Source organism: Syngnathoides biaculeatus, chromosome 17 (assembly GCF_019802595.1).
Source record: "Syngnathoides biaculeatus isolate LvHL_M chromosome 17, ASM1980259v1, whole genome shotgun sequence".
Classification (NCBI taxonomy): domain Eukaryota; kingdom Metazoa; phylum Chordata; class Actinopteri; order Syngnathiformes; family Syngnathidae; genus Syngnathoides; species Syngnathoides biaculeatus.
The window spans coordinates 11,794,314-11,806,963 of record NC_084656.1 but is presented as its reverse complement, the minus strand read 5'-3'; the positions used below and the strand labels follow the sequence as shown (position 1 = coordinate 11,806,963).

The window sequence follows — 12,650 nt, the reverse complement described above, 5'->3', positions numbered from 1 at the left end:
ATATTTAAGTGGTTGGTGTCCTTTTTCAATATAGGTACTGTCCTCCACTTCCCTTTAATCCTTCCTTAAAATGTATTTGCCCTCAAATGTTTGATTTCATAAATGAGTAAAAACGGCAGGAGCCACAGCAGCAAAACCCTACAGACGTCCTCTTGTTTAATTAAACCCTAAGATTTGCTTTCTTGAGGAGAGCAAACCTTAAAACACTTTGAGAGGACGCGCCTCAGATGACAGCTCAGATCTCGATCTTTCTTTTCCTTTTCTCAAGCAAATGAGTAAAAAAAAAGATGACGGAGCAGAAAAATGTGCTTCGTAAGGGGTGAAAAATGAACAGTACGACATATTGGCTTCCAGTTCCCACGGCGGTAGCCCAAATCTCACATTGCTAAAGATTATTTTAATTTCTCAATTTCATCACATACAAGCTTAAAAACGTAACATTGCATTATAGTATATCAAATTACCATATAACTCACTGGCATGAACTCACTCCCTCTGGATATTTCCTTCAACCATGCAATTTAATAAGACAAGATCTAGAGAAAATGTTCAAATTTGGCCAATTTATCAAAACGGAAATTGGTTCATACCATTCGGAAGGGAATATTATCTTATCAGACTAATTTGCCTCCTAATGCTAGATAGAACATCCATGTATAGACACGGACAAGGAAATAATTGTCAACTTCCGCATGGTGTGACATGGAAAGAAATTTAGAACCGCTGGCATTCTTAATATAAGTTCTCCCCCCCCCCCCCCAACCCCCTTACTAAAATGATGCGCTGTCTTAAATGCTCCCCGTATGGCCGTAACTGCTGCTTGAAGTCATCCTGACACTCCAGGCTGTGGCGAGCGTGCACTTTTAAAGCAGATAAAAGTGGACTGGCTCACATTGTTAAATGACATCTACATTTCTGGATCTCTTTAAATCAAATGTCAAGGCATCAAAGTGTATTTACTGCCAAACAGCGTTGTGATGGAATGTAAGATGCAGTTTTATACGCTCGCTGGTGCAGTATATTTCCCCTCAGTGGCCAGGAAGCACCTCTGCCTTTTGGAGAAAAGGAATCCAATCTGTCCTGTCCCCACCGCCCCGCCAGGTCTGAGGTAATGATTAAGCCCATAAAGAGTTTTCATTTTAAGCGCTGAGTCATGTTGACCTAAAAATATTATTCAGAGATGAGGAAAAAAGATTTCTGTGCCGCTTATTCTCTCTTGGGTCGCCGCAGTGTTGGAGCCTATCCCAGCTACACCCTGAACTTGTCGCCAGCCACTCGCGGTTTCACAATACGGTGGCTGAAGTGAAGACACACCTGGAATAAACACCTGGGAACTGTCATCAAAGTTAATGTTATTTTTTTATGAACATCATTATACAGCGGTTCACCACGTCTTATCTTCCTGACCGTTATGAATGTGTAAAGTTGATTTAAAAACGTTGCCTGTACAATTAATACGTAATTATTGTGAAGACATTGTTTGCATACCAAGCTTGATCTTCTCTATCCGTGCAACGTTCCCTGCCAACAACCCTTCATGTGCATTGGAATTTACCAACACATCCGCACAATGGCCGTACATCAGTCTGACACTGGATATAAACCTGTAAGTCCAAATCCCGCATGATGCCATCATAGCCTTGAGTGGGACATTTAAGACAGATTGACCATAAATCTTCCGCTCGACGTAAACGGTTGTTATGTCGGTTGCAGCGTGATGAAAACCCAGCGGTTATTTCCGCTATCAAGACACAATAAAGAGGAAGAAGTGGGGAGAAAATGTGACAGGATGTTGCTGTTGGCAAGGTCACCTTTTGCTCCTCTTTGAACGTATGACGATGATTGCTCATCATATTGCGCAACGATAGACATGAAATTGGCTGTGATGGAGCTACGATGGAACTTTTGCTGAGGATCATCCTGTCAGGATCTTGAGAGAAAACACTCAGGAGGTTTTTGTTGAAACGTCTGTCTGTGCAAGACCAAACACATTACAATTTTAGTTTTGCAAAATCCATCATTTACCCCTTCTTTTCAAGAATAATCCACATACCATACTTATTGGTTGATTGCCCCTTTTTTTTTAGGTGTTGCGCATAGGGACATTTTCACGCAGTTCACTAAGTCATCAGTGACACTTTCATGGTCTATCCGCCAAATGGCGAATGTCTCATTAAAAACAAAAAAGCGAGAAGAAATGTGACAGGGGTGACCCTCCAGCCACTTCGTCCGTCGCCAGAGTTTGTAGACAAATGTCAAAGTACAGAGAAATAATGAACTTTATAATCGGTCTCTCGCTAATATGCACTCCTCTTTACTCACCTCGCGGTCCTGTCTAGTGTTTAATTGACGCTCTTAATCTTAATAGCGATTCCGATCCTCACATCCAGACTGACATCTGCAGTCTTAATCAGCCCATTCCCGGAACGCCTTAAAGAGAAGGCCTGGAAGCTAAAAGAAAAGTTCTGTGCATCACGAGTGAAAGTCATTACTTGCCATCATGGAACTTCTTTTATTTCCCCTCTCGCCAACCTACATGTCTTCTGAAAGCGTTAAGAGTCAGACCTGGTGACTTTGGATATTAGGCACTACTTAGTCGTCGCCTTTCCGATGGCGACCTTAAGCTCCGCCCCCTCAGCCATGTCCCGCAGGCTTTCAAAATGACGATTGAACATAACATATTTGAAGTCGATTCTCTATTGTGTACTCCAGACAATATTGGGGTATGTTTTTTGCCAAATGCGTCAGACTTTTCCAAAAGGGTTCTACAGAGAAGTCTCAACTATTTCACGGAGAGATATTTACACGGAATTAAGATTTTGGACGGAGCAGGACGCAATGTCAGAGTCACAGCCAAACGTTGGCGATCAATGCAAAAAGTTTGACGCCTCACAAACTTCATATTGAAATCCAACTGGGTAAAATAGTGGAATCGTACTGCGCATGTAAAGCGGGGTGAGTACTTTTTACTTGGAAGGATCACGAGTAATATCATTGTAGTCTTTATAAGTCAGTGGGTGGATTCATTTGACTTGGCTCGTAATGGAACCCAGTGCTTTCTTTTAAATGTCTGATGTAATACAAATGGGCAAATAGAAATTTCTCTTGCATGACATGGCGCATTTACGTATCCCTAACCCGACCGACTCTTCAGCATAAAACATGACACACTTCATTCAGCAGGTCAGTGGCACGCTAACAAACTGAAAGTTGTTCTGCAATGCATAAAGCACTGATAATAATGAAATCAAACTCAGAGAAGTTACTTCTCCCTTACCTTCGATCATATAGCCTTGTGTTTATTGATAATGTTCACATTTAGTTGTACGTGCGGTCTTCCGCAAGCCTTAACCCATCGTCGACACTTCGTCAAGTGTGTTTTAGGCTTTGGCGCCCTTGTAACCTAGCCGGATATCGTTCATCACAATTGCACATTCCCCGAGCGCATCTGAGGACCATTTTCTTCGTAACGTTAACTTTTCCAAGCGCACGCTACTGACAACCAGCATTGCTTGTGGGACAATACGGCGAGAAGGGCGGGTCAAGCCAGGGGTTAAGACAATGCGGCTATCTGATAGGCTATTATTGTACGGGTGATTGACAGGTCGGAAAGGTCCATAACACATGGGCTTTTTAAAAAATGCGAGTACAATCTTATAGATATGCATATGCAATTGGGTGAGAAAATGAGCTGTTGTTAATCGAAACAGACGTGGTCTTGAATATCTAATAACGCTAACCCAGTAGATCCATTCTACATATGTATTGTTCTTTTCTTGATTATTCACATTTAATGCAGAAGTGACCAGTTGATCGTGTGGGTTAATCAAAATGAAAGGACATTATATATGAGGCTTGATTGTCATCATTTGAAATTTTCCATCACAGTTTAAAAAGATGAATGAAGAAACGTCTCTGAAGCGATGAAGTGCTTGAAAAACTTGGGAACAGAACATGTGACTCTTAGTAAGCGGTTTTTTTCTCATCATGGACTCGTGTGGGTTGTTTTTTTTTTTTTTTTAAAGAACCACCAGAAGGACTCAACTCAGCAAGCTGCCAACATTTTCTTCTCCCTTCCCTCAAAGATCATTTTGCCCTTAGCGTGTCATATATGATCAAAACATAAATGAGTAAGTTGGAGGGCTAAAGCGGTGCTGACTCTGGAATTTTCATATTTGGTGAGGTTAGATGATTCTACATTCTGAATAGCATCTTAACAGCCAGAGGAACAACGGTAGGCCCGAGCTCTGAGTCACCAACCTTTTATTTATAACCCCAAATAAAGCTTAACTTTCCGGTGCCCCCGTGCAATGTAGGAACGGCTTCTTGGGTCATTAACAGCACATCAGCTACATTAACTTGACATGGTGGGATCTTATTACAGGAAGCAACCACCACTGAGTGTGGGAGTTAATCATTCCCATCACACAATACGTTTAAAGGCACTTCAAATGCCTCCTGCAGGCCGTTCCTGCTATTGTTGTTCCAAACTCTTCCATCTGTCCATTTTCGATTGCGCTGACCCTATTCGAGTCACAGTCCGACTGACTTCAGCCGAGCGACGGGATACATCCGGGAATTGTCGCCAGCAAATTTTCAAATCAGGAATATTAACCGCAGAACAATGAGGGAGACAAACATACTCTTTATATCACTATTGCTTTCACGAGTAATTAACTAATAATATGCTTAAGGTTCGTGTTCTTTAATCCACCCTGCTGAGCATTTACATGATATAAAGTCTTGTAATATTTGTTGATTCATTTAGCTCTTGTATTTAATTGAAATTGGTTAATTGAATCATTGTTTTGTTGTATTTATTAATTTGCTGTGATAAAAAAAATATTTAGTGTTGTTTTTAATGAATAATTTGTTGATTAATCATGTCTGAATGAAATGCAATAAAACTTTAGTTATTTGTTTTTTTTTAAGGTGACCTGGCCCACCTGTCTCTTTTAAAAAAAAAAAAAATCAAAAGCAAATATGTTCCAATGTGCCACTCAAATCACTCATCTAACTGTAAATGCATGTGTATTTCTTTTTTTTAAAGATTGATTTAACCTTGACGGCACGGTGGATGAGCTTGTAAGGCGTTGGCCTCACAGTTCTGAGGACCCGGCCCCGCCTGTGTGGAGTTTGCACGTTCTCCCCGTTTCTGCGTGGGTTTTCTCCGGCCACTCCGGTTTCCTCCCACGTCCCAAAAACATGCAACATTAATTGGACATTCTAAAGTGTGGCTGTTTGTGTCTATGTGCCCTGCGATTGGCTGGCAACCAGTTCAGGTGTACCCCGCCTCCTGCCTAATGACAGCTGGTATAGGCTCCAGCATTCCCCGCAACCCTTGTGAGGATAAGCAGCAAAAGAAAATGGATGGATGCATTTAACATTTATGAAAACGGGAAAACTCTCTTTTTCAAGAATGTTGGGACATGTAACAAACTCATAACAGGTTGGATAGTTTCTCCGAATGTTTTTAGCTTGTTCTATCATAATCATTTATTTGAGGGTAGGTGGGTAGATCCTCCACATGCACAGAGAAGGTGAGGTGGGGGCGGTGTCACGTGATGCACTGCCCCAGCCAATCATCGGTCAGTGCGCAATGCGATGGCGTGCAGAGGTAGAAGCTTTGTTTTTTTATGAAAGGGCGCCTGGTGATAAATGAGTGAGTGTGTGAGAATTTCGTTCACGGTCCGACTAGTACACGTGGAAGCAACTTTAGTGAGACAACTTCGCTGTCTGGGAAAAAAAAAAAACTACGACTACTGTACTAGTGAAGTCACAAGTGTGTTTGCCTCGCCTGTGGGGGGGGGGGGGGGGGGCGCTCCTCAGTGGGATTGACACCAACTCTGTTTACAGTCTGTTTTTATTTTATAGTTAGTTACTATTCAGGTTATCGATGCATTTTTTTAAAACGTGTGTTTGTGATGAGCTTTTTAATATCCAGCCGTCTTGAAGCATTTGGTAACAAAATGAACTCCGAGTGCAAAAAGTTCGAGAGTTGGATGGGGCTGAATGAAAGGCTTATACTGTATGAGCTAGAAACACTGACGGGTGGAGTGATGCTGAATTAATATTTGATTGATGGATACATTTCTTAGATGGATGGATGGATGGATGGATTAATATTTCATAGATGAACGATGGCTAGATGGGTTGGTCGATAGATGAACAAATGTATGATTGGGAGATAGAGATGGAAACTATAAAATAAAGCACTTCCAAAAGTATATTTGCGGGACCTTTACAGCCGAGTATACTCATACAAGTTCGCAAAAACACCACAGGTTCTATTTTGGAGCTTGCAAAAACACAACCACGCGAGTGCCGATATTTTATTTTATTTTTGATATTTCATATGAAGTGTCTTTCCTTTCCGAAGATCATAGGTTGACGCTGGGGGTATATTTTGGGGAATAAAATAGCTACTTATTCATAAACTGCCTGTGTACATAATGCAGAGGGAGGTGTTTTTTATTTTGTATTTATTTATTTTTTTGAAATGCAGAGTAGGTAGTCACCCCATGGCTGCAAACATTTCATGACGTCGACCCAGGTGTTTTGGTCGTCGTTGCCCAATCGAATCTGCTGTGTTCCCGGTCTACAGGAGCCGAAATGGCTCAGTGGTAGGCCGATGCTGCTGCTTTAAAAAAAAAAAAAAAAGCCGTGACATGGGAAGCCCGTCGCAGCTGCGGAACCATTTCTACCAGGAGCAGCAGTTGGATCCTCGTCAGTCCCACCGGCACCCGAACGGACGGCCGTCGTCGGCCGGCTCCACTCGCACCCGCACCGACAACTGTACCCGCCGTGCAGCCGTGCAAGCTGCGTCCTCCGCGGGACGTCGCCACCTCACACCGCGCTAACTTTAAGGACGTCTTCGGAGACACGTTCCGGGCGAGGCGTCCGCCACCCGACCCCCTCTAGTCATGCTCCTTCCTCCAGGCGACGGTCACCGCCGCCTCCTCACCACCACCAGCAGCAGCATCCGCAGCATCGTGCCGGGGCATGCAGCCACGCGAACGCCCCCCACCATGAGACGGCCATGAGCAGCTGCAGATACAACGGCGGCGTCATGCGGCCGCTCAGCCACTTGAGCTCGTCCCGCAGGAACGTGCACGAGTTCGATTCCGAGTCGCAGCCCCTCTCGACCGCGGACGCGACGGACACCTTGGCAGCCTCCAAGCCGGAGCACCACTCGGCCACGCTCATGCCGTACGGGTCCGGGGACGGAGGCGGGGGGAAATCGGGCAAGAAGAAGAACCAGAACATTGGGGAGAAGCTCGGTCACAGGAGGGCCTTGTTTGAGAAGAGGAAGCGCCTCAGCGACTACGCTTTGATCTTTGGGATGTTTGGGATCGTTGTCATGGTTATAGAGACTGAACTCTCCTGGGGATCCTATGGAAAGGTGAGTACCATGAGATTTCGCCAACTTTAAAAAGTGCACAGACACAAGCGGAGAAGTATTGTAGGAGTTTGCTTGCTCCCTCAAGTTCCAGGAAACCCTCATACCTCATTATAGCACTCGAGTATATTTGTAAATATGCTAACTGAGTTGCTGAAAGTATAAGCATCGCAAGAAGTATCTATGAGGGTGATGAACGCATTAATGTACGCATTTTATCCAAGTGCTGCCATTGCGTTTTGCGGTGTGATATTTCTTTTTTATGCCACAATCTTGTCTTTGGTTTTAGTGTTGTCGCTTTCTTCCAGGAGTCCCTGTATTCATTAGCTCTAAAATGCCTGATAAGCCTTTCTACCATCATTCTCCTGGGGCTGATTATCATCTACCATGCAAGAGAGATCCAGGTAATGAAACACACTTTGTATTGTGCTTTGTCGTGTTCAGGCTGTGGAACCCCCCAAAACGTAACGCAGTACATATAAAGATGGATGCACAAAACAATCACACTAATCGTTATTAAAGACAATGTTTCCACATGACCTCTGATCGCCTTGAACACTGTGCAGGAAACCCCTTTATCCAACTTGCATTCATCCTCCACTTCATCTGAAAGGGTTAGCAACTTATCCAGGCACTGAAAATATGACATGGAATCCCGTCTCTCCCCCCCCCCCCCCCCCAATATGGAAAAGTAAGGCCCTTTGGCCACAGCGTCCGTTAGAGGAACAGACATTATTTGAGGAAATGCAGTGGTTCTGTCTACCAAATTAATCCTAACTCAGCATGGTTGCGTTCAGGTTGATTAGATTCAAAAGCTTCATGGAAGTGTATGACTACGGACAGTCGACCACAAATAACCCCCCCCCCCCCCCCCCCCCGACGGTCCTGGGAGCACTCGGACAGTTGAAATGACCTTCCCCAGACAGAAAGCGCACCGCAACAGTTCATCTTCGTCCGTAGCACTTGCTTCTTTGTTGAACAGCCACAAAATCAATCGTGACACATTCTGCACCGAGGAATCTACTGTGCGTTTCTTTCGCACACGCAAGACTCTTCCTTTTTGCAATGTAACTTGAAAGGGAAACATGTTTGGTAGATGCACCTTCATCAGTTTCAGACATGTTTGCCTAACCGTTCAATACTCAATTTAGATTGATTGTCATATGTTGCGGCAGCCTTGCATTTACACTACATAACTTACAAGTCTGTGTGGAATATCTGTCATTGGAATGGCCCCAACAGCAAAATGCCTCATTGTAAAATGTTCTTTCATGAAGGATGATAGAAACGCACATTGCCATACTTCAACGCGTATCCAAAGTGGTTCCATTCCCTCCCGTGCCCTGTTTATGAATTAGAGATCTTACGATTGCGCGGAAGTGTTAACATTCATTGTTTACATTTTTACAGCCTTTCTATCTTAAATGTGAAAATGATTCAATGCATAAACGAGGCGTCTCTTAACATTTGTTTCTGCGAGTCACGTGGGGATTTATTTGCGATTGATATCTCGTCACCGTGCATTTTTCATCATAGCAGGTTTTCCGTTAGTATAATATAACAGTTAACAATTGCCGCACACACGCGCATTTATTGGTTCCGGCCCCCATAAACACTTGGAGTGCACGTGAGTGTGGACTGTGTTTGATGCTCTTGGATATTCTCTTTAGTGTTAGATTAGTTTTGTAGTGATAATGGAAGTGAAATGATAAATATAGTTATCATGCACACGACCGTGGTAACAATTTGCACACGGCAACATTGAGAGGTGTTCCTAATATTTTGCCTACCTTGACTCGATGAGCGCTATGGGGCAGATAAGGCCAAAAGTCTAAATTTGCAACAGATATCTGAATAAGACTTCATTTCTCAATTAACATTCATAAATTCTTTACTTTTTAGGGAAAACAAAATCTTAAAATAATAAAAGTAAACAGCCCATATCCCAGATCCCCGCTTTTATCCTCAAGAAGATTTCATGTGTTTGTATTTTGACCTGCAAAGTTTAGGCAAAGGCGGTTTGCATAATCCCTCTCAAGGAAATGTAAACAAAAGCAGATTAAAAAGACATCGGTGACGTTAACAAGGTTACGTAAATATCAAAATACCTCCCAGTAGAACGTGTTTCGAAGTGGCTACAGTCCTCATCTGTAATAATAAACGTTAATACCATTTTACTGTTTAGTCTCACATTTATCAATGTTCCCATCAGAAACACCCGACGTAGACGCTTGTCATTTCAAAGTTGATGTCACCCAAAAAGTGTTGTTTTGTTAATTTGTCCAGTTTTTTGGGGGGAGGTTGTAAATGAGTCTCAAAATTGACCAAACATTTCATTTGCATATCACATACACGCAGACACTGATCTAAAAAAAAAAAAAAAGAAAAGACTGGATAGTGCATACACATCGAGCGGTATGTCGATTGGTTGAAGCCGCCGGCCGCCATCTTGGTACTCCAAAAACGTGTGTAGAGAACATGGTTTACAGGTTGGATTATGGTGGGGTTTTTCTCAAAGTTTGGCGTGTAGAATTAAAACTGGTCATGTGAGCTTGACATTTTTTCAGTTGTGGTAACATGAAGGATTTTTAATTCGACTTGGTAAGCCAAAAAAGGCTAACTCCAAAGGAAAGACATATAACTCCATGACTACCAAGAAACCTTGCATATTACTTGGGGTCCGATTTCCGTGTCATGTTAACTTTTCCCAAAATACGCTGTGAAGCACGACCATCATAATATAGCAAAAAAATAAGCATTTTTTTTGGTCATAAAAACATAAAATTTAAGTCAAATATATTTTTGGAAATAAGGACTCGCAATGGGAAAATACATGCTAAACACATCGTTCATTTGTTGTCTGTGCGATTTAAACTTCTTTCCTCGCATTTGAAAATGTAATTCAATTTGCAGAGTTTTGTTTTATAAAATTCATCAAAAATTTCACAGAAAATGTGTTTTCTTGCTTATCCACTGATGAAGTTTGGGAAAATATTTACATCGCTTTTTCACGAAAAACCATCGGCCTATAAAGGTGAAGCAGAGAGTGAACAGTGAACACCAACAACCGTAAACAAAAACTTTGTTCAAGTGAATTAAGATCATAAGAAATTAAAAAAACGTTTACAAAGAAACTTTAACAGTGTAACAGCTAACTCACCTGTAGAATGTTTTCTTACAGCCACGAAACTGACGATTAACGTACAGGTCGGCATGGTTGTTTCGGGAGTATCAAGATGGCGGATGGCGACTTCAGTTTTGGTGGCCAATGAGCCATCCAGTCTTTTTTTTTTTTTTATTTTATTTTATTTTATTTTTTTTTTTTTAAGATCTGTGATATTTATATTTTGTCTTGGAAAATCATCAGACACATATGTGTGGTCTTTCTTTACAAGTTGACAACGCCAACTGGCCCGGCATGCATATCGCAGGGCTTTTACCGGTTGCTGACGGAAGGACTTTTTCCTCTTTGATCTACTTGCTAACAACGTGAAATGTTTTTTTCCTCGCTCAAAAAGGTCACGTCGGACAGGGGGGGATGCAGCCTCCCCGCTGTGGTGGGAATTAGTTTGGGAAGCATCTGCCGTGCTCATGTGGGCTCCAGAGGCGCATCTGTTGTCACACACACACAAAAAAAGAGAGAGAGACAGGGTGCCCGTGAACTAGATTGGGTTCAGCATCTAGAAACCGCTTTTATGTGAACTATTTCTTTCCCCAGTGCTGATGTTGAGCCTATTTTTAGTCCTCCTTGAAGTGTGAGCAGACGAACGAGTTGCCTTGATGCCTCTTGTTGACACATGGCCATCCGCCAGAGGAATTCTTCCACTTTTTACTTGAGCTGCGGTTGCTGCGTTGGCAGACATCGACTTAGCGTACCGGTTGAGATTGCGTTGCGTCGCCCCTGTCTTTGATTTGTCATCGTCAGCCCGCACGCATCATCCCGCTTTGAAATGGTCAGCAGGTTCGCCTTCCTCCCATCCAGGGTGGAAACTTTCATGCATTTTCTGAACTGCTTATCCTAACTAGGGTAGTTTGACGGTATGTATGGATGTATCTTGGAAATGATCCATACAGTACACAAAATCAAAAGGAAACGGAGTGAGTTTAGTTCAATTTTATTCGACTATACACTCGCATTATTTTTGAATCAATACTTTCTTTGTAATCTCCACCACGGTGCTCCCTTTTCATAAAAAGAAAGCGTTCGATCTTCATATCTTTGGCCATCGTTATTGACTTTCAGTCGAATGGTGACTGTTGAGACTTTCTCTCGGCTGTTCTTTGTTCAATAATCCTTTGTTCAAGTATGCATTCTAACTGCGGCAACCTCACTTAACTTAGCGCAGTTCATTTTCTTGATTCGTCCACTTCCAGACGAGAGTTTCATTGATGTTGAATTCTTTCGCCGATGCTCTATTAACATTTTCAACCCCCCGTCACTGTTAGCCTGTAGTTTGAATTGTGCCTTGTACGCATGTCTCGTCTCATTTTTTGGGGTCTTCAGACAAACAAACGTTGTTGTGGCGCAGTTAAGCTTTCTTAGTCACGTGACATCACATACTAAGAAAGCGTAACTGGATGGGCTGGCTGTTTGGTTGTGACATGAAGTAACCCTGCCTGGTGGCACAGACGGAGAATTTTAGACAGCGAATTGCGGCCGGTTGAATTTCAGACAGCGAATTTTTGCAACTATATAAAATGTGATGACTTTACATTTTAAATTCCAATCGTGTTTTCTTTGGCATTTCAAATTCCAATCCTGGTGGTACTTATTTACTTCAATATGAGAGTAAAATCAAGGCCAACTTGATTTTAATTCAACGTCATTTAAACCGAGTAACAATGTTTTTCAGCTGTCTGCTGGAACTGGAGATTCTGATAAAACTGCCGCTGTGGCCCTCGTTGCTTTTTTCCAAGACTTACTAACGATCAACGATTTTCATAGCTTCTAGTATTGCATAAAAAAAGCACGCATAGGGACTTTTTCTCTCGACTGTAGGCCAACTTGAGGCTTCAGGCAGAAGTCAGTTGACTCCACTGGCTGCCTCGCTGAATGTTTTCTCTGAACATACAAGCTTTCTTTGCCTCCCCACCACAACCCTAAAGATTATTTATTGATGGCGTCCTCTAGAGCGTGCGCCGCATGGCGATGCGAACATGCGGGGCACTTCAGTTGACTAAATGTGTGCATCTTGGCTGCAACAATAACAGAAGAGAGATTTATTTAGGTGCTTACTTTGCTTGATTAAAA

The 12,650-nt window shown here is 42.6% G+C and overlaps 1 protein-coding gene across 1 annotated transcript in view; it reads left to right on the top strand.

Moving 5' to 3' along the window:
• The first annotated feature begins 6,472 nt into the window (after positions 1-6,472).
• Positions 6,473-12,650, top strand: part of kcnn2 (potassium calcium-activated channel subfamily N member 2) — a 38,157-nt gene continuing 31,979 nt past the window's right edge. The window contains 3 exon segments of the mRNA XM_061802004.1: positions 6,473-6,809; positions 6,812-7,402; positions 7,708-7,803. Of these exon segments, the coding sequence (XP_061657988.1) occupies positions 6,669-6,809; positions 6,812-7,402; positions 7,708-7,803 (828 nt within the window). The 5' untranslated portion in view covers positions 6,473-6,668.